Source organism: Lissotriton helveticus, chromosome 12 (assembly GCF_964261635.1).
Source record: "Lissotriton helveticus chromosome 12, aLisHel1.1, whole genome shotgun sequence".
In the NCBI taxonomy this organism is placed as follows: domain Eukaryota; kingdom Metazoa; phylum Chordata; class Amphibia; order Caudata; family Salamandridae; genus Lissotriton; species Lissotriton helveticus.
This window is the reverse complement of record NC_136073.1, coordinates 150,051,783-150,074,210: the sequence shown is the minus strand read 5'-3', so window position 1 is coordinate 150,074,210 and position 22,428 is coordinate 150,051,783. Positions and strand designations below refer to the sequence as shown.

The window sequence follows — 22,428 nt, the reverse complement described above, 5'->3', positions numbered from 1 at the left end:
CTGTGCATGACCCAGTTTACTTTCCTCGCTCACCAATTGTCCCCTTTATGCCTTTCCAACTCACTCCTTCTCAGTGGTGTGTACTAGGAGAGATCACCACCAATCCCACAACAGCTCCAGCTCCCTTTGGGAATCTCTTTGACCTTCTAAAATCACCAGTCTATTGTGTTACTGTACTAGTGATCATGTTGTTATTGTTTTCTGTCTGTTGGTGCTGTGCATTCTCTTCATTACAAAACAGCTTCTTTGTTCAAAACCCAACCTGGTTTATTTACAGCATCATATTGCATTAGCTAAGTGCCACAATTTACCACAATCCACCTTAAGTGTGACAGTTCTGGTAAAAATGCCATGCAGCCTATTCCTAAGGAAATATTGCACAAGGAGATTTCTACCAAATGTAGAGGGTTCAGGATTTACACAGACGGTCCAAGGGGCATATGTACAAGCCCAAAGCACCAAAATAATGTAACTTTTACGGATGTCGTGGTGGTAATAGGGGCTGCGTCTTATGTACAAGGCAGCATTAAGCCACTTAACGTGGCATAACGTTATCTTGTACATAAGGCCCCCTTTCACGCTATGGTTAGCGTGAAACGGGCGTGCAGTCGGTGTTCTGGTGAGCGTTCCACCGCAACACCCATTGTATTTGGCGCTGACCCCTATGTACAAGAGTGGCGTACATAGGAGGCAGCACCAAAATTAAGACCAGGAAAACCCTGGTCTTAAGTTGGCGAAATGAGGAGAAATGCATTATTTCTCCTCGTTTTTACTTTTTCCATGTGTGCTGCCTCGTACAGCACATATGGAAAAAGCAAAATGCCATGTTTTTTTATGCACAGGAAGGGGTCGCTTCCTGTACATAAACAAACCTTTAAACCTTTAAACAAAATGCAATTCTGTCACTTTCATGTGTGCTGCATGAAGCAGCACACATGACAGTGACAGAATGGCATTATACGCTTGTTTATGTGCAGGAAGGGACACCTTCCTACACATAAACAATCCTCCCCTGCAAGCAGACACCCCCTGCGTTGGCGCTAAGTTGCTAAACTTAGCACCATCCCAGGGGGAAATGCAATCCTGCACCACATTCTTGTAAATATTATGCAGCCTTGCATTTCAGTAGTGGCGGAGCGTGTCGCCAAGCCAAGGAGGCAAACAACACGCTACGCAGCTTCCTTGTACATATACCCCCAGGTTTTTATAGATCAGTTTGAGGGCAGACTTGTCTGTGTGGGGGTTCAATAATAAACAATGTTATACATGCTCATGTTTTAGCCGGTTCTTCCTTACAGAGGCAGAAAGAGTAATTGCTTTCAAGACTCCCCTGCTGAAGCACAGCAGAATTCTGAAGGGTTCATCAACACTCAAGGATGTCCTCAGTCAAGGTTCAGGTTTGCTGGCCTTCCTGAGCTTCATCAGAGACTGTGGAGGGACGAGAGAATGGCTGATTTCTTGACAACATTGGGGCATATTACCAAGCATAAGCGATAATTATCGCTATGCTTGGTTAGCGGCTATTATTTTAACGCTGTGCATCGCCTATTTTTATCGCTTAGGAGCTTGCTATTATCAAGGTTTATCTCCTAAGCGATAAAAATCGGCCGAAATGCATGAATATCGCTGAAAAGTCCGCGATATTCATGCATTACCGAGCTAATGCTCTTAGCCATGTTATCCACCTACCATTGGATAACATGGCTAAGAACTGCTCTGGCCAGGCGTTAGCTTTTGGAGATATTCGCTCTTAGCGCAAATATTTCCAAAAGTTGGTAATAGATGATAGCGATGTTAGCGACTGTTTCCAGTCGCTAAGATCTTGGCACGCAAACTTTGCATGTCATTAGCCATAATTATCGCTGACATGCAAAGTGGGCCCCAAGATGGTCGCTATCTCCTACTAGCTGTGGCTAACTGGTGTTAGCGACAGCTAGGTAATAGGGCAATAAAATGATTCCCGCTAAAGCGGCGATAAGGCCCTTGGTAATATGCCCCATTGTTTTAAAGCATTTTCCTCTATTTTCTGTGGTTTTCTATGTGGGCGGATGCAGATTATTTGCTGCAAATGTTTGCCATGCTTCTGTTTCTGTAGTCGGTCCCCCTTCCTATAAAAAAATTAAAGAATAGAACACTTACCCGTTCACCAGGCTCGTCACTCAGAAGCTTGACACTTATCATGGAGAAGGCAGTAACGCCCACATTGGACAGGGTATCTAGGATACTCTCCTGCGTTGCTGTGCCTTTGGTCTTGGGGGGAGGTTGGCGCATTGTGGTGGGACTGTTTGGCAACCAGGAGAGAAAATCAAACTACAGTGGCCCAAGCCCGAAAGGAAAGAAAAAGCAACATGTCAAAGTTGTAATTACTTTTATTATGTAGTTTTATGTATAATGCCAACAGACACAGGGTTGTCAGCGCTTTAAGAAAATCAATTGACTTGATAAGATAACAGATACTACATCAAAAATGTTACTGTTAGAAACAAGATACAAAGTGTACAAATATACATGACCAGAGATAATCTGACAGCCTTAATTAAGACTGGGAATCCTCCTTTGTAAGGTATCAAGTCCTCATTCGAGATAAGGTTGGAGCAGGGTGTGTTTCAGCCAGGAAGTAGTATGTCAGCTAGACCAAGGCCACATCTAGAATGATAGGAAAGATGAGTGGCCCGCTTGAGACATCTTATCTCTGCCGATACCACGCTATCTCTCAAAGCAGGGCTTAGTTACTGGGGTTCAGTGGAAACATAATTCAGCCCTGGGTCCACCTTGTGTGAAGGCTGTACTGCTGGTCTCCTTTCAGATTTGGACTCTGACAGTCCGAAGGTGCGTCAGGTCCATTAGCGAAGATTTGTAGTTACATGATAACCTCAACCTCCCACCCAGAGCAATGCCTTCTGGTAATCATCTGGACCACTTCATGTAATTTCTAAGGTCCCAAATTCACAATGTGACTACCTCATTGACAAATCTAGCCTTCAGGACGCAGAGAACTGATACCCTGACTTTGCTTATGCTCACTCACACCTTAAGACGTTGAAAGTACAGATGCATTTTCTAGACTCTAATGTTCCAGTGATTATCATTTGCAGTACTAGAAGCACATTTACAATTACCTGTCCACTGTTAACAGCAGCATGCTGAGCGGAACTTGTGAAAATGACCACAGACAAATACTTGACCAGTTCGTCGCGGTTCTGTAGCGAAGATGGCACTCCTGAAAAAAACAATACCAGAAACATGTACGACCACTCATAACATGTTTCACTGTGTCAGAATCTTTTTCACATCAGCCATAGATGAGTACCCTTCAGAGGCGTCCCAAAGGAATAATGGTATGCTTGCAGGTGTGTATTTGCAATGGTGTGCTTGTGGGTTATTTATTTCTGGCAACGTTTCCGAACACACATTTCTCACTAGGGTGCTACAGCCCAATTGCATTCTTGAAGCTGCTGGAAGTGTCTTCCTGAGTTCTAGTGCTTTGAAAAACGGTAGAGTGTTATACATATGCTACACTTCTAAAATATAAATCTTCATGTTATTGCTATGTTTAAACTAACACAGTATGCAAGAAAATTGTCCAGATTCAGTTTAAATTCCAATGTTATAAAAGTTTAGTTTCTGAACCTTGGATGACACTTCAAGCACAAAAGTTCTTAAAAACTCTGGCTTTCACAATCAAGCTCAATGTCTTGTGGATTGGTGGTCAAGCCACAATACTTCAGAAGAATGTACATGGGAATGATGAACAAATGCTTGGCAACAAGCTCTGTCAATCATACCTGAGGATTTCCTCTCCAGAAAGCCTTCTTTAAAGATCTCCGATACCCATGCTTGAAGTTCTTTGTCAGTTTGGATGCTCTCATCACTCTTGTAGTAGTAGTCAACAATACCAGACACATAGCTGAAAGCAAGAGAAAATGGGGTAGACTCAATTGATGAAAGACCAAATTGAAACACTTCCATGCAAAGGAAAATGAATCTGCCCTCTCTCTACAGGAAAAGAAATCATTGCTCATTTATCATTTATAGCTGGAAACTTTCCCTGGTCTATGCATGATAAGCTGCTCCAGTCCACGTCTTTTCTTTGACTTCTGGGACTTGTACTCATGGTTTTATAGTGGATTAAACAAGACTACAAGTTCCAGAATTGAAAATCTGGTCTAGAGCAGTTGGTCACGCTTAGACCTGAGAAAGCTGGCACAGCGAAACATTAATTTAGCATGGAGATGTAGGGTAGCTGTAGGTTGACTTGGGCTTGAGGCAAGATAGGCCATTATGTTTAATAACATGACCTGTCTCATAGGTCTGGGTAGACAATATATTCCTACCTCATACTCCTATGACGCTCCGGGAACGCTGCTTGCCCTTTGCCTTGTGGGGAACCTACCTGATACCAGTCCAGGAGGACGGCAACGCTCATGCTGCCCCTGCTGACACGATCCATCGTCCGAGGCCCGGACTACGTTTCCCAGCATCCTTGGCACCTACTACCGGCATCGTACCTAAGCGCCAGGAGGCGCTTGAAAACTTTTCGGGCATCCCGCAGCGCGGGACGCTCCTGGAACGCTGCTTGTCCTTTGCCTTGTGGGGAACATACCTGATACCAGTCCGGGAGGACTGCAACGCACACGCTGACACGATCCATCGTCCGAGGCGCTGACTACGTTTCCCAGCATCCTTGGCTGGGGCCTACTACCAACATCATACCTAAGTGCCAGGAGGCGCTTAAAAAAGTTTTGGGCATCCCGCAGTGTGGGACGCGTGTGGGCGTGCTCGGGCCAAGCCCGGCCCAAGGGCGGGCTCATCCGCGCCTGTCGAAGCCAGGAGAAGGCAGGGCAGGGCCACCCCCCTTTCCCTAGTCATCCAGAGTTCCCAAGGACTTGGTCAGTGGTTTTTTGGAACTTTGACATTGATTGTTGACTTTTGTATTGAATTGCTAGCAACTTGTCATGAGTAAGGGCAACCGCAAGGGGGCAGGAGGTCCAGTGGTCGTGGGAACACTCAACCCATTTCTCCTGCGGGCTGAGTCTGTTCTCATTCACGAAATCGAGCTCACCCAAAGGAGACTCTCTTTAGAACCCTGTCGAGTTTCCATCGAAGTCCCCCTTGTTGGTCGCTTGTTAATCCCAGATCCATCTATTGACTGCACAACGCAAGTAGCTTCTATGTCCTCAACACCATTATTTAATGATTCACTAACCTTAGTCAACGTTCCTAGCGTTCCCATCCCCACCCCTTCCCCTCCAGGACAGATCCATACACGTCAGCAACGTATAGTCCAGGCAAAGGAAAGGGAGGGTGCCCCTACTTCAAAGAAAAGAAAAGCGGTTGCTTTGCCCCTAGCTCCACACCAGGCCAGTAAAATGGCAAAAACAAGAGGGGTGGCCCGTGGAAACAAAAGCTGTTCCCACGTGGCCGTAGACACAAGCATCTCTAGCTCAACAGGCAATAGTGTACAGGCCCATCCACGTCAGGTGGCTAGTGATTTTGAAGACCGTATACTTGCCAAATTAGAAGAAAAATTTGCAGCAATGCTTAAGCCTGTACTAACTAAGTTGTCAGATATTGACTCAAGACTAAACAAAATTGAGCAACACCTTTTCCTCCCAAAATCTAATATATGTAATGAGACCGCTAGTTGCTCGAATGAACTTGGGTCGATAATAGTGCACGCAACACAGACGACCCTTTCTGACGTTGGAGCTAGTACAAATATAGTAGAGCATGCTCCTCTTGTAAATTCCTCTAGTTCGCATGCCACAACAGTAAAGGCGGGCCCCATGAGAGAGTTAACCGGGGGTAAAGCTATAGGAATGACCCGGGCGGTTTGCTTAGCCCTAAGGATTCCCTTAACTTACCACCCGAAGCCACGCCATACACTATTTTACTTACCAACCTGGTTCTGGGCAACACTGGCTATCACTCAGGAACAAGGCCCTCCACTTACTAAACAATAGAACAGGGCTGGGTAGCCATTTATTTCAGCAATTTAAAATGATTCGCAGAATTCCATGGATTGGAAAAATCTCCAAAATCTAGGAGAGGTGGTTGTGTGGTGCTGAACTTTGGGTCTCCCCTAATTGTGAAAACTATCCTAGATAGGTCAGCAGCAAGATATTTGTGCAGGGATTGTATTTGTATCTTACCACTGGGGTTTTTCTATCTAAACACACCTACCCAAACAACCGGAAAGGGCGACTACAGGGACGTGTCTCACGCTCAAAGTCTTTATGACTACAACGTACCTGTTTATAACAGATTTGAGTTCATATCAAATCTGGAAGAAATAGACTGACTGAGTTGTTTACCTGCTCCTGTAAAGATCCTTTCACCAATGGCAGACTTGGGAGAGGGTGATCAAGTACCAGGCCCTACCCCAAGCAATGTTCCACCCTTGCACACTTTTAATGGGTCAACATTGGGCACAAACCTAGGTTCCCCTGGAAGTACTAGGGCATCTAACGGTGGCATGGACCTTTCAGAGAACTGCGTTGGAAAAGAGGTTGATTCCCATGTGCATAGGTGTGGCCTATGCCCCGAGTCAAGCAATAGTGATCCAAATAGTGACATTACCGGCCCAAAACTAGCTTCCTGGAATATCGCTGGGCTTGTAAGCAAAACAGCTTCCACCGGATGGTCTACATTCATTGAGGAGCATGATATTGTCTTTTTTCAGGAGACATGGGCCGTGGATCAGGTATTTCGCCCAGGATATCTACATTTTTCCAAAGCTGACGAACAGGGTCAGCGGGGCAGACCCAAAGGGGGCTTGAAAACCTGGGTTAGGCAGTGTCATCAATATAAGCTCAAGGAGACCCATATCGACTTTAGGGACATTCCTATCATTTGGTTATATCAGGGAAGTCTTCCAGAAATGCTACTTATCAATGTTTATTCCAAGGGCTTGCAAGGAGGCAAAGTCTCAAACACGGTAGCGCTTTTAGATGCCTTTTTAATTCATCAGAGAGGCCAGAATGATTTATTAATAGCTGGCGATTTTAATTGCACTTTCAAACCCCTGGATTTACAGGATATGAATATTAGTGTAGAAGAGCATGAGCAGTGGTCTATCCCTCTGCTGGATCTTCCCATAATAAAGAAGTGATCCAGTGCAGCATTTCAATTAAAAGTATTATGCCTGGAACATGGGGTGAGAGCAGCCAACGGGCGTTCTAGATCAGACAAAAATGGGATGCCAACTTATATTAGTGGGCAACGTTCTAGTCGTACTGATTTTTTTATGCTCAGCAAGGAGATATGGCCTAATCTACTGGACATGGTGGTCTGTGATCGACCAGAAAGTGACCACAACCCCCTGCTACTCTCCCTACAATACCTGAATCCAAATTACGGAGAAGGGTCGGCAGTATACTTTGACTTTGTAGAGACCCAATTGACAAATGATACACGGCGTCTTAAATGGGCTGAAGTGGCCAACAAAGTAGAGCAAGTGAACCAATTGAGTGGGCTGGTAGCCAATGCCATAGACATCTTACAGGCAGATGCTGCGTAGGAAGAAAACAGTAATAGAGCCGTTCAAGTCCACGAGCACCTTTTTACTGAACTTAAAACTTTTTTATTATTAAAAACAAAAAACTGATCAAACCCTCTTGCCACAAGGCAGCCGTTTGGTATGATTCATCCTGCCGCAGTGCATATAGAACCTTTGCAGAAGCGATCAGGAATAATGATAGGGTAACAATAAGTAAGAGCAGGTCTGCATGTAAGGCAGCACAATCCCATGCCAAAAGGGATTGGGATGAAGAACATTGGGCTGATCTTCTGCATGCTTGCTCTAGGAGAGATATGACGGCTTTCTGCACATGGTGAAGTGGGGGAGTGGATCCCCTAACAAAGTACCCACGAACCATGGGGAGCCAGAACAGTGGGTTTCCCATTATAAAGGCCAATTTGCATGTGGATTAGAAGCTAGTGATATTTTTGTTATGCCGTCTGCCAACCCAATCTTACACATAACACAGCAAGAAGTGGTAAATGCTCTACTCTTGGTCCCTAAAGGCAGGGCTCCTGGGCCCGATTGCATCCCTGCTAATCTGTATAGAGGAGCATAGATTTTAATTTACAAAACCCATAGCTCCTGCGCTTCAGCTCTACACTGCCAAAATTGGCGCCTTAATATTGTAAGGGGCAGAGATGTGGGGATATGCGAATTAGTGGTGGCCCAGAACAAATTCCTAAGGTCCATAATCAGTCTCCCTCAGTCTACCCCATCTCTAGCTGGATTTGGGGTGTCATTTAATTAGGGATGTGGCACACTATGGGCTAGTAGCTAATTGGAGGAGACTCTGGGTGACTCCCTAACTCACACACTATGCCCTGGCTCTCTTAGAAGTCAGGGCTTTAGATGTAAACAGGAAAATTGTGTGGTTCAGGTGTGTCAAAAATATACTTTCTGAGATGGGGTTGAGCCGTTTGTGGACCTCCCCAGCCGGAAGTATATTTCCATCTAAAATAGAGTTCAAAGCTGCTTACTGGAACATGGTAAATACAAAGCGTTTTGTGGCTTCCTCTAGCTCCATTCTGTCCAAAGCCTTTCTTGACTTCAAGCAGGAACCCAAATATGAGGGGTACTGGGACATAATTTCATCAACATGAGACAGGAAACTATTTCATCAATTTAGGGTGGGCACATTACCTACTAATGCTTTCCCTGCTAAATGGTGTAACTCAAATATAAGCAACTGCCCCTTCTGTCTGGACATGACTGAAACACTGTGTCATATCTTCTTTGCTTGTCCAGCATATTGTAAACCCAGATGGTTGAAACCCACATGTGCTAACCTGGGCACCGGGTCCAGCAGTGAGGATCTTAGAATCTTCAAAACAACAGCGGATGGACCAGTTGTGGTTTCTACAGCAAAGTGCCATGGTTGGGTGTGGGTGATCCGATGGAATAAGAAAAGGCATAGGTAATTTTCTATCTTATGTCCTGTTCCCCTGCCTTATGTTTTAAAGTTTTTTAACTTATTTATTGTTTTACTATGAATATACAGGTTGCTCGCTCCTAAACTAAATTAATTCACAATTGTTCTGTTTTAAAAACACGTTGGATCGTCCCACTCGACCTTTATGTATATGTTGTTTTAACTTTTGTGATTTTCGCAAACTCAAAATAAAGTTTATGAACTTGAACTTGAACATACTCCTACTCTGGAATCAATGTTGTTGACTTGTACATCTGAATGGGAAGATCACTTCCTTCTTGGTCCACACAACCTGCTTTCTCTCTGCTGGACCTGTCAGCCATTGAGTGGTCTCCCCACAAAAATTTAGCTGTTTTGTTTCACTATTTGCCTGTCTGTTTTTGTTGGCCTTAGGACTCTGGGCACTTTACCACTGCTAACCAGTGCAAAGTGCACGTGCTTAGTCCCCTAAACATGGTTGTATTGGTGTATCCACAATTGGCATATTTGATTTACTTATAAGACCCTAATAAAGTGCACTGCATATGCCAAGGGCCTGTACATTGAATGCTAATAGTAGGGCTGGGGCACTGATTGTGCCACTTACTTACAGTAGCCTTCTAAACATGTCTCAGGCATGCCACTGCAGCTCCTGTATGTGTAGTTTGACTTCCATGTCAACTTGGCCTTTAAAATCACTTGCCAAGCCTAAAACTCCCCTTTTATTAGACATGTTACCCCTAAGGTAGGTACTGGGTAGCCTTATGGCAGGGTGCTTTGTAAGGGAAAGGCAAGAACCTGTACTTTTTAGTTTTACATGTCCTGGTAGTGAAACACTCCACAATTCGTTACTCACTACTGTGAGGCTTACCCCTCTCAAAGCTTAACATTGGGGATTCCTTAATGCATTTAGTATAATTCCTGATTGAGAAGAAGTAGAACAGTAATTTCTTGTGCCTATGGACTTTAAATGTAAAGTTGGATTTATGAATACAAGTTTGAAAATGCCACTTTTAGAGAGTACAGATGCAAAAAGAACAATTGATGGACAGAATGCAGAACAATGTCATACATTCACCCCAGTACAGAGATCCATTGATTTTTTGCTCATCATGCCATTCCACCTTGGACCCAGCCGTATGCAAATAAGTCTTGACCCTGCACCCAATGGGAACAGTCCAGCCCTAACTGCCAGGCCAGGTCCTCCCTGGACTGGAATCAAGCATCCTAAGACCAGTTTCAGGCTTTCAGCCCTCATCAGCCAGGATAGCTTGACTCAAGTGGCATGGAGAGCACGGGACTCGCGTCTGAGCATACCCGTCCCACTCGGGTGACAAATGCAAAAAGAACAATTGATGGACAGAATGCAGAACAGTGTCATACATTCACCCCAGTACAGATATCTGGGCCTAAATCCATTGGTTTTTTGCTGACCATGCCATTCCAGCTTGGACCCAGCCATATGCAAATCAGTCTTGACCCTGCACCCAATGGGAACAGTCCAGCTCGAACTGCCAGGCCAGGTCCTCCCTGGACTGTAAACAAGCATCCTAGGATGGTTTTTAGGTTTCGGCCCTCATCAGCCAGGACAGCTTGACTCCAGTAGCAAGGAGAGCACAGGACTCACGTCTGAGCATACCGTGTCACTCGAGGTGACAAATGCAAAAAGAACACTTGATGGACAGAATGCAGAACAATGTTATACAATTCACCCCAGTACTGGTTTGCATATGGCCATGTCTGAACTGGGGTGGCGGAGTGAGCCAAAGAATGAGGATGGATTAAACCCAGATCAGTTGACTGGGGGTGAGTGCTTGCATTGTTCAACACTCCATCCATCATCCCCTTTGTTTTGTTTTATTCACTCTAAGTTGGCAGGGGATGCCCAGACATAGGTCCCTTGCTCACTTTGCCACTGGATTCAAGCTAGCCTGGCTGATGACGTCTGATAAGCCAGAAACCGGTCCCAGGATGCTTGTTTACGGTCCAGGGAAGAAATGGCTCGGCATTTGGACTGCACTGTTCCTATGAGGCACAGGGTCAGACTGATTTGCATATGGCCATGTCTGAACTTAGGTGGTGGAGTGAGCTGAAGAATGATGATGGATTAAACTCAGATCAGTTGACTGGGGGTGAGTGCTTGCATTGTTCAAGACTCCGTCCATCATCCCCTTTGGTTTTACTATTAGAAAGTAGGTATTTTTCTGCTCTTAAGCCCTTTGTGCTTCTGCCTGTCACCAATACATGTTTGCGTTGGGTGACAGCTGGGCTTTGTGCAACTTCTACAAACAGGCACACACAAAGGGAACTTAGGTGTGCCTCATGGGACATTAACATCTTGATGGATCACCCTGAGCAGGATGGGAGGGAGGAGCTGACACTTGCACCTGAATAGGGCTGTGTCTGTCTCCACACAAAGAGCTGCATATCCCCTGTAGTGTATCTGGAGCCAGGGCAGGAAAGGGAGGAACTGTGTGCACTTCAAAGCCCTTATTGGTAGTCTCCCCACTTCAAAGGCACCACTGGGTATAAGTACTGGTCTTCTGACCCTACCAAATCAGTTTACCTCTGGACCTGTTGATAACCTCTGAGAAAGACTGCTGTTCGGCTGAAGGACTGCCACACTACTGGACTACTGCTCTGGAGGAACTGCTTTTCTGCTGTATTGACCTGCCTGCTGCCCTCTCTGCCTGGGTGAGAATGACTGGATCTACACCACTTGAAACCGGATACAAGGGCTTATCTGCTTTTGTCCTGTTCTGTAGTCTCAGGGACATCAAAGACTGCCTGCAACTCTCCAACCAGCACCTGGACTCTTCAATTTGTGAGCCCTACCCTGCCAAGTGGTGCCAATCCTATCTTGGGGCCTTGGAAGTGGGTATTATGTGCTGCAGCTTCAAAATCCACACAGTGCCTGCTTTGCGCTGGTTAAAACGAAACATTCTTCTTGAAGTTGGCTGATCGGCTCGACAGCGCATTGCCGCCATCTCCAATGGTTCAACGGCAATGCATAACACAACTGTGCAACTCAGAACCAACACATTACCTACAACCCAACAGATTAACAACGCATTGCCTCCGACGGCTCCTCGTAGTTGATCCTCCACATCGACGCTTCCTTCATGAAAGTACTGTTTTCAGCAGGCACTTTGTGACCCTTGTATCCAACCTGCCCTCCATCACGATCAACTTGACTTTTCAGATATGGCCTGGTCCAGCACGACCATATAGTCCCTGGTGGTGCTTCAGGCTTTCAAGCACTATATTTGGAAGTATTCTTTAAAAATGTATATCACAGTTTATTATTTATTGGATTTTTGTTGTTTTGTTCAATAAATAAGCTCTACTTCTGTAAACAGGTTTGGATTATTTTGTGCAGTATTTTCACTGTTGCACTGCAATAAGTGTTGCACAATTACTTTACACATTGCCTCTTAAGTTAAACCTGTCTGTTCTGTGCCACGCTACTAAAGGGTGAGCACAGGTTAACTTAGGGTGTGTACCTGACTTAACTTGACTAGATGTGTGGTCCCTACCTGGGCAGGGTGCATACATCTGCCAATTACACAATCTCCTAAAGGCTCCCCCTGCATCCAGTGGGATACATCAAAATGTGATCCTCTCAAGAGATCCACCATGTTGAAAGCTAATGCACACTGCAACATGCTTTCCCTTTTCAGGCAACATGATTGAAAATCATTATTTCAATCTCAGCTCACATGCTTTGTGCCTTTTAATGTTTGCACATAATGTCAGTACAACTAGGGCTGCATTGCACAGACAAATCAGACTGACACAATTTGCTCATGAGAAATGGCTTTTGTTATTCAAGTGCTTGCTGGAACTTTCTGTTCAAGGAGCAGCAATGAAATCAACCTCTTCCTGTGCACTCCCACGCTTGGCTACTCCCTATATATGTATAGGCATGCAGCTGTGCACCAAGGACCCAGCGTAAGAAACACTGCTTGCAAAGAACCGCACTGGTCACAGTTAGTGATCAATTTTTTTGTGACCAGTAAACAAAATTTGCCTTTTTGGATCAGCAGACCACGATGTCTGTGATTGCCTTTACATAGAGAAAACATTTTCGTTAAATGCAGCTCATTTTTCTAAAAGGAAAATGGGATGCATTTAAATATGATTTTCATACATCCCCGGGGAGGGGCACAAATTCTGATGCTTCATTTAGATGGGGTGGGGGCATGTTCATGCCCATGGTGGGCAGCCCCACCCCTATATCATTTAAAAAAAAAAGCTTTCCCTGCCATTTAATGGGCTTTCAGCCCCTCATAGGGGCAGATCAGGGTAATTATCACATAAGCCCCCAGGGGGGACATAGAGACTGATGCCCCATTTCGTTGGAGAGGGTCATGGCAATGCCCATGGGCAGCCCCCAATCCTATATTTTAAAACAAAAAATATTGCCAGCTTTCCCTAGTGTCTAGTGGGGTTTCTCTCCCCACCCCACACCCCCCATGGTGGGTAGATCAGGAGTAATTACTCAATCTGCCCCTCGGGTGGGTAGAAAGACTGAATAATTAAATGTGCTGGGGCGTACAAGCTCTTTCCTAGTGGGACAATCCAATCCTTAGTGCTTAGTGGGTGGATCCCTCCTTGCTCTCCTGTGGCAATTCCCAGGCAGAGATCCACTCGGAAGATGTAGCATGGATTCTTCCCTTTCTAAGATTACTTGTTTCAAAAGAATCAATGCTCATTGGGCTGGGATATGTCCCCAAGCACTGATTTAATGAAAGTAAATAGGCCCATTGGTTCCTTTTACTTTCACTTTGCTGTAATGATATTAGCGCTCCTTGCGTCATTACAGAACAAAAAATTAATGTGGCTCAGGAAGCTCTTACCAAGCAGCCATTTCTAAGAAAAAAACATTAACTCCCTTTTTTGCACAGCACCAAAAGGACATTTAAATATCTCTGCGGTGTGGTATAGCGTTTTAGGACCCTAGTGAAATTTTCCAGATTCATGCCCTTATATAGGTATAAATCACCATATCCTTATATAGGCATAGAAATCATACCCTTTTTTAGACATAGCTCATGCAGTCCAAATACGGCATGGCTACTTCCACTAGTTCCGAAAATCCACAACGATTTCTTGGAAAACTCGGCTTCAGCAGTTAGGGACTTCCCCTTGCTTGAATATTGATTTGTCCAAGAACTCATGAAGTTTTCAAAGAACTGAGACCCTTTGATGACGCTATTATGTCCAACTTTACGTCAAACTCAGCACCTTCAAGGTATAAATATGCCCACACTTGCCATAGCAAACACATGGTGGTTTGGAGCAGTTCAACTATCTACTTGCCCGACGCAGCTCACTACAGCAAGTGCCGAAGGAAGCTGACCCTCCAGCAGACGCACTGAGAGGGATACTGTCTTTTCTCTCGCCGAGAAATCCAGCTCCACTGTTTCCAATATACCCTTGCGGGTTGTTGGGAAATCGAGTCCTGAGACGGAGAGATACCAGACCTCCTTCATTTTAAACCAAGGTACGGAGCTGATTAGACCCTAAGAGAAATCTTGGATAGATTATTGGCAAAAAGAATACTAGCTTTATGCTACACCTCACTTACTCCTTCCCTTGTGCCAGACTTAGGTTAGGCACACCGGGGTAGGCGTATTTTAGAAGCACCAGTTGAGTACTTTTTATCCTTCTGTTATTTATGTATGTATTCTATGGCTTAGAAACCATACCATGCTTTTACAGTATTATTTTATAATACTCTTCTTGCTGTACGCATTATACTTTACAGCCAGTATTTCGATTGTAGCAGTGCATTTTTTCTGCATGAGAAAGAAGAATATCAATAAATACTTTTTATTGAAATTTCCCGTCTCCCTATTTCTCTGCACCTCTGGTGAAACGAAGCATGCACAAATGACTGAGTAAAAGATCTATCTATTGTTTCCACGACTCTGAAGATCAGTTTTATCTTGGGGAAACAAAGTTGTCATGTTTATGCGGTTGTCAGAAACTAATCCCTTCTTGTTCATTCGAGAAAGTTTCTAGTGACCTTTGAGCTAGCTGGCACTCACAATTAAGTCTAGTATATTCGATAGAGACCTAGTAGACCTCAGTCCTACGTCTAATCTATAGGATATATTATTCCAATGCGCAGAGCCTATTGGGAATATAGGTACTACACTAAATGGCGCCCAACGTTTGGTAAGGCACTAATTTAACGCTAGATACTAGAGTAACTCGGTCGTGCTTTTCACGGAGATCCCTTTCTTCCGGTAAAAAACTCCAATAGACGTCTGGAGTGGGTTAAAGGATAAAATACCCGCCATAACTAAGTAGGACAAAAAATCCCATGTATTAGGTTTTGGTTTTGTTCAACGTTGAAGGATACAGTGTTCTAAAATATTGTGCACCTTATCTTTGTTTCCTTGAAACTTGCTCTGCAAACTTTCAGTCAAACAAAATGACTGAAAACACAACCGCTGGAGCTGCAATGAATGCAAACCAACCGGGTTTAGACGTTACACGGTTTAATGAAGACGACGATGATGCTATATTCATCCCGGAAAACTTAAGAAAAACTATAGCTATAAAGCCTATAGAAAATGGCCTATCACTGAGAGGTGGTAGGGTAATATTTGTCATAGAGGCACATGAATATCGGCAGACAGAGGTATTCTATTCATGGATTATCTTTCCACAAGCAAATCCAACAACACATGTGTTCCACTTCTATAAGATAGAAGAACCTCCAGCGGAATACGCTCCTTTCGAAGACGTTGAAATTCTATTAACATACCAAGAGCATCAGCTCTGGTTTAAAGGCGCTTTACAACATCAAAATCACATTACCATGCTTGGTCCACTAGGTAGACCAGGAGCAACATGGCCGGTACTAGCCAGCTATACACCACATCCTGCCATTGAACAAATGACAGGTCCAGAACTGTTAGCTCAGCTAAAACAATTAATTAAAATACATAGATAATTGGTACAATATGTCATGCGGACTCTAACAGTCCAACCTGGTATAAGAATTCCACAGCACACCCCTCATCAGGGAACACAAACAAAATTACACCACAGACTATAAAATCAGTCATTGGTAAATTACCAACAAAAAGTAAACAAATTCCATTCTGGTTAGCTCAAAAAATTACGGATATATAATCTATACAGACGGATCGGCACAGCCCTCAATTAGGGGTAAACAAGCTTATAGTACTGCGTGCACAATTGTTAAAGGTCGCTGGCGCGATGGTAAATTTAGACCTATGGTCAAAAAAACTCAATCTCTAGGAGACTGTACAGCTCAGCGTGCTGAACTACAGGCTTTCAAGATGGCGCTGGAAAATACCGATCGCGAATTCCCCACACTCATACTGTGCGACTCGTATTACTGCGTCCAGTCTTACAATGAATACTTGCAGAATTGGGTTCAAAACGGTTTCAAAGACGCAAAAGATGGCACAATCAAGCATGACTTGCTTTGGGAAAAAGTAGTTCTATTACAGAAAGAACTACAAAAGACTCACGTGATCCATACACTGAGTCATCAGCGGGATGGCGTTCACGTTGAAGGGAATTCATTGGCTAATGAGGCCGCGAAAGCAGCTGTGCAAACGGCTTCTGTAGCTGCAATCACTCATTCAAAAACAAAAATAGACGGTGAAACAATGTTAGCTGTCAATGCCACAAGCAAAGGCAGCGGAACTGCATTACCTCTGAACTATCCACTCAAATATACATACGTAATTGATGTCAACTCCGTTCCTTTTGCTTGAATCCCTGGAGTGGGGATTGGAATTGAAGAGGTGCTTTGATTCAAGAAGCACATATGGGAGAGGGAGAGGGTCTGATGAATCAAGGGATCTCAAAATCTCTTCTAGAATTAAAAGAGATGTACTGGGGGCCAGGGATGAGCATCCACATTTACGAATTTGGAATTAATTGCGATGTCTGCTACAGAGATCACAGCTTAGAGCGCCACCAGGCACCTGACTACAGTGTAGCCAGCCCAGTACAGACACCATTGTTAGACAGCATTAGACTTTCTACACTCAGACATCACCATGGACGAATGCGGTCCCACAACTATTGGGGCAAGATTCATTTGGATGTGGCTTCAGCGCTTGGCTGACGCCCGAACTGTTATAAAAGATTTGAAAGTCTTTATAGGCACATACGCAATCGGCATGCTACATTCTGACTGGGGTCCTGTGTTTAGCTCCTAAGCTTACAAAGAGACCATGGCCAATTTGGGCGTTGCATTGTGATTTTCGAGTCCATTCCATCCTGAGGGAAATTAGGTTGTGGAGAGAAAACAATGGAACATAAAGCAATCTATAACAGCTAGGGTATTAGGTTTGGGTGACGGGTGGGTCAAACATCTAATAGGTGTCCAACGTAGCCTTAATAACCTGCCAAAAAATTCTCTGGGCGAAATCACTCCATATGAAATCCTGTTTGGTACTAGAATGATTGTCGAAGACCTTGACCATCATACTTCAGTGGTAGAACAAAAACCCTTTAATATCAAAGACCGTTTGGCTGTTTTGCAGGACTTAAATGAAACAATAAAAAGTCTAAGCAACACCATACAAAAGCCAACGACCACTGAAGAAAAACCAGATGTCCCAGCAAGACCTGTCTGGATTCCTAAGATTGGGGATCTAGTCAGAGAGAAAATAGTGGATAAGAAGGAATTTGGGCCTTCTTACAGAAAACCAGTACCTATACTAGCGGTCCATGGATCAAGAACAGTGTTACTGCCACCCCTTGCTGGAAGAAAAGAGAACCAGTTCGTGTCCATCGACCTGGTCAAACCACATCATGAGGCCGATAATAAGTAGTAGGCCCAGTGGACTCCAAAGATGTAGAAAAAGACCTAATCTTGCTACTATCCAAGAGGTTCAAACTGAAAGACTCATCACCTTAGAAGAATCTACAGTGAGAAAAGAAGGACTATGCAACAAAGCCATGGGACTTGTACCTCTTGAAACCCAAATAACAGTTTGTCAAGACACCCTCGTCTACAATGATGTAGCATCTGACTATACTAACATGTCAAGGGACCAAGCAACTCCAGCAATTTCGAATAATCCGGATGCAATACCAACAATTGACAGAACTACCTCTGGACATTCCATCAACTTTCATAACTTTTCTGAGGATCCCAGTGAGCCCAAAATAACACCAGCAAATACAAATTTCAAGGAACAATTAACAGAACTTTGTCACCAGCTTGCAAATTCATATCTGGTTTCACCATGGGTTGAATTTTGGATTGTGTTAGGTGTACTTTTTCTCCTACTATGGCTGATTCTCGTTTTATGTCTGGGAAAGCTGATAGATGGGAAATATAGTAAAATGGACACAGCAAGTAAGAACATCAACTTGCTCCTGAAGCCACACAGTGAACAAAGAGACCTGTCATCAGTGGATATCTCAGGTGTTCCTCTACCTGGTGGTATAGCCTGGTACAGAACTGATTATGACATTTATGGTCCTGTTGAGCTGTTGAAGATTCCACACCAATTTAAGGTTTCCTTGAGTGACTTTGTTTCACTCAGCACATTTTCTGATGATTAGTACTTTGAGACTGTTAATAACATGATGGCAGACTTAGAAATGTCAGCAAAATTTGCAAAACATGAATACTTAGAAGGTTCATCAGATTATGAACAAATGTATTGTTTTAATCATTTTGGTCCCCATTATTTGCACAAATCTGCAAATCCTAGAAATGTTTTAACTTATAATCAATGGGAACATTGTCCAACGCCACTAAAGGGTAGCTCTAAAACATTTTATGAAAAATGTCCATACTTCTCAAGTTTTAATGTCACAAATCCAGAAACTTTTTACTTTAAAAATGTTAATAAGAAAGGCATGAAAAGTATGTTGACTAATACTAAGCAAATTTATTTTGCAGCCATTTTTTTGCTCAATTATCCACATTTGGTTTTAACTTTTGGAAAGACAACATTGAGACAAAAACTGTCGGGGGCACAAAAGCCTGGCAGGTGCAAGGTTTAGAAGCCTTATTTAGAGCCTGCATCATCCCAGAACAAAAACTCTTTTTAAATGAAACTGTTCAACAGACATCTTATCTTTGCCTGGCTAAGATAAAAGATTTAAACAAACCGTCCATACCTAAGCCAACACCTGATAGTAATGGAACTTCAGATGAGGAGGTAGACGTAAACTACATTTTACAACAAAACAGAACTAATCCTGAATGGAAAAAATGGTTAATCTGGCCCACAGACACAAATAACTGTCAAGATAGATTCCTGAACAAGACACAAGGGTTTACGGTAACTAGGCCAGATCCAAGATATGTCCAGAGACAACATCCAGGGATAATAACAACTTACAGCGTAGGAAAACTGTGCCTTGAGTAGCTATAAAAGTCTACACTCCCGGAAATAAAACAACATTTAACTTTACTTAAAGATGGGGTTGATTTGAGAAACTTCTTACAAGGGCCTCATAAACCACGTCATAAACATTTCATATACGCCGGTATTTACGCTGCTTATAATAATGCATGGAAAGTCACGCAAATAGAAACTGCAGAACGAATACGAGATATTGATCGTATTAATTTAGAGAAAGCACTCTCTGTAGTTGACAATGGATTAACAACTCTGTCGTCCAGAATTTATTCTTTGGACAGCATTGTATCCTCTGCCATAGACATAATGGAACAGGACTTGCTAATGTTACAACATGGCCAGTCTCAATTGCATTCTATAATGCTGCTAGGCTGGACGTTACAAAACCTTTGTTCAGGCTATGTGCCTTGGCGTCTAATCAACACCACGTCATTGTTTACTGGATTTAACCTTACAGATAAACAAATCTCTTTATCACAGAGGGGAGCAGACTATACAGTGCAGAGCATAGAAAAACTGGAGAGATTACCATTGACCGTTTCTGAGAAACCAGACGTTGAATGGATAATACATGGCACCATCACGATACCAGTGACGATTTTCCAGATTCAGTATTGCTTGAGACACATACCAGCAGGCCTGTATGAAAGGTTGGGTAAAGAATACATAAACTCGACCTGGTATTTACCATACACACACAAATGTTGGAGTGAGGAATAGGAGGTATTTCTTGGTGGTAAAAATTGCAAAAACGCACTGAGCAGTACACTTCTATGTCAGGGCATTAATTTGCATTGAGCCTGCGATGGTTCTTCAAACAACTTATCATGCCACCTGCAGGGTTTCCAGGCAGCAGTGATAGATCCAATTTTTAGGCAGCTTTCCAGTGGGAGCTACATAATGCTGAATGATCACAGCTGTTGTGGAATGATGCCAGGAATAGCCTATCTCGTTAGTGTGTCAGCCAGGTTCACTTGTTGTATGCAAGTGTTGTTTCCTAAAACCAAAACAGACGGGGAGTCATCGCTATGGCCTTCACTGAACATCTCTTCTATAGGAATTGATACTTTAAGCAGAATGAAAGCCATTCTTTTACAAAAAACTGTGCCACTGACCTCGTCCAGAGAGACGTATAATCTGCAAGTTGTAAGAACTTCTGCAGAGATACATGCCCTATTATCAACAAACTGCCCAGTATGTTTCGCAGATATGTTAGGTCGTATCTTAAACATGTCTGTTACCAGTGGTATTGTACATGTATATAGGACAATTTTTTCGGGACTGTTAGCGCCGTTTGAAGCAGTCCTAGGCATTTTTCCAAACTTCGTGCACTCTGTGTTCAGCGGCCTGCCTCTTGTCTTGGGACTCGTAGCAGGGATACTATTTTTGTTCCTTCTGCTCCGTAATGGCAAGTCCATTCACCAGCGATACCCAGATTACCATGGAGAACACTCTTCTGGCAATGCAGTATCGTGATCGCATAACAGAGATGCTTGGCTTGGCTCGTTTGAGAGATCTGAATACCACATGGTTCCTATCGTTCAGACCAATCTGGCAAGATTGCATCTTACCTGTTCTACGATGCGTGCTTTGTGGAGAGGAATGCATTTGGATATCTGTCTAACACTTCCATCAGCGATGCCAACGGATGTTGACGCTTTGCTTGGCTCGGTAATGGCTCATGCATTGTGTTGCCCCTAACAGCTACCAATCCTGATGACGGCATTCATTGAGGTCTCACCGGCAATTCCAGCTGAGGGTGATATACGTGGACCAACAGGCACACAGGTACCATCTACTGCGAACATTACTAATGCGACTGACGCTGACGGCGATGCTTCTGATCTGTGTACAATTGATCTACTTAATGAAGTGGTTCAACTTTCATCTACTGTTGTAGACGACTTCTTTGCCAGCCTTGACGACTTAATGTTTTCTCCTGACACCGAGAATAACTTTTGAAATTAGCACACAGTGTTCTATGAACTCTGAATTGAACCTTCGCTTTTCAAAACAAACCTTCTAACTTTGGAACTGTATTTTTCTACGATTTGATTTGACTTTTTCCAAAATTTAACTTTTTTTGGCACAAAGTAATCTGCTTAAAGTAGAACTATTCTTAGAGAACAAGAATTATTTGAATACTTCTTAGAAACAATATTGTCCTTATCCACAAACCAAAACAGTTTATATATTCTGCTATGGGATGGTCTCGACTTTTTCTTCTGTAACTAAGAGCCATTTCATAAATATAATTTCATGATTCATTCAGTTAGAATTTTCAATATCACACCATATGCTTACAATGGAATCATTGCTTTTTAATGCGTACTGTACAAATGCTCATTTTATGTGTACAACCATTTTCAAATCTATTTTATGTATTTTTTGGTGGGATTGTAAACACATGCTTTAAATATGTTTTAGTGCTTAAGATTTACTAATATTGGACATAATAAAGTGGAGTAGGTGTTGTTTAGCGTTTTAGGACCCTAGTGTAATTTTTCTGATTCATGCCCTTATATAGGTATAAAACACCATATCCTTATATAGGCGTATAAAGCATACCCTTATTTAGACATAGTTCATGCAGTCCAAATACGGCATGGCTATTTCCACTAGTTCCAAAAATCCACAACGATTTCTTGGAAAACTCGGCTTCAGCAGTTAGGGACTTCCCCTTGCTTGAATATTGATTTGTCCAAGAACTCATGGAGTTTTCAAAGAACTGAGACTCTTTGATTAAGTCGAACTTTACGTCAACTCAGCACCTTCAAGGTATAAATATGCCCACACTTGCAATAGCAAACACACAGTGGTTTGGAGCAGTTTGACTATCTACTTGCCTGACGCAGCTCGCTACAGCAAGTGCCGAAGGAAGCCGACCCTCCAGCAGATGCACTGAGAGAGACACTGTCTTTTCTCTCGCCGAGAAATCCAGCTCCAGTGTTTCCAAGCTACCCTTTTGGGTTGTTGGGAAATCGAGTCCTGAGACAGAGAGATACCAGACCTCCTTCATTCTAAACCAAGGTACGGAGCCGATTAGACCCTAAGAGAAATATTGGATAGATTCTTGGCAAAAAGAATACTAGATTTATGCTACACCTCACTTACTCCTT

General features: G+C 43.3%; 1 protein-coding gene across 1 annotated transcript in view; it reads right to left on the bottom strand.

Annotated features, from left to right (window-relative positions):
• The window catches only part of LOC144798259 (hydroperoxide isomerase ALOXE3-like), a 272,626-nt gene that overhangs the window by 2,414 nt on the left and 247,784 nt on the right, over positions 1-22,428 (bottom strand). Inside the window, exons 11-13 of the mRNA XM_078669021.1 lie at positions 3,786-3,907; positions 3,120-3,220; positions 2,140-2,310 (exon numbers count right to left, since the gene is read on the bottom strand). Of these exons, the coding sequence (XP_078525147.1) occupies positions 2,140-2,310; positions 3,120-3,220; positions 3,786-3,907 (394 nt within the window). The remainder of the gene's footprint in view (positions 1-2,139; positions 2,311-3,119; positions 3,221-3,785; positions 3,908-22,428) is intronic.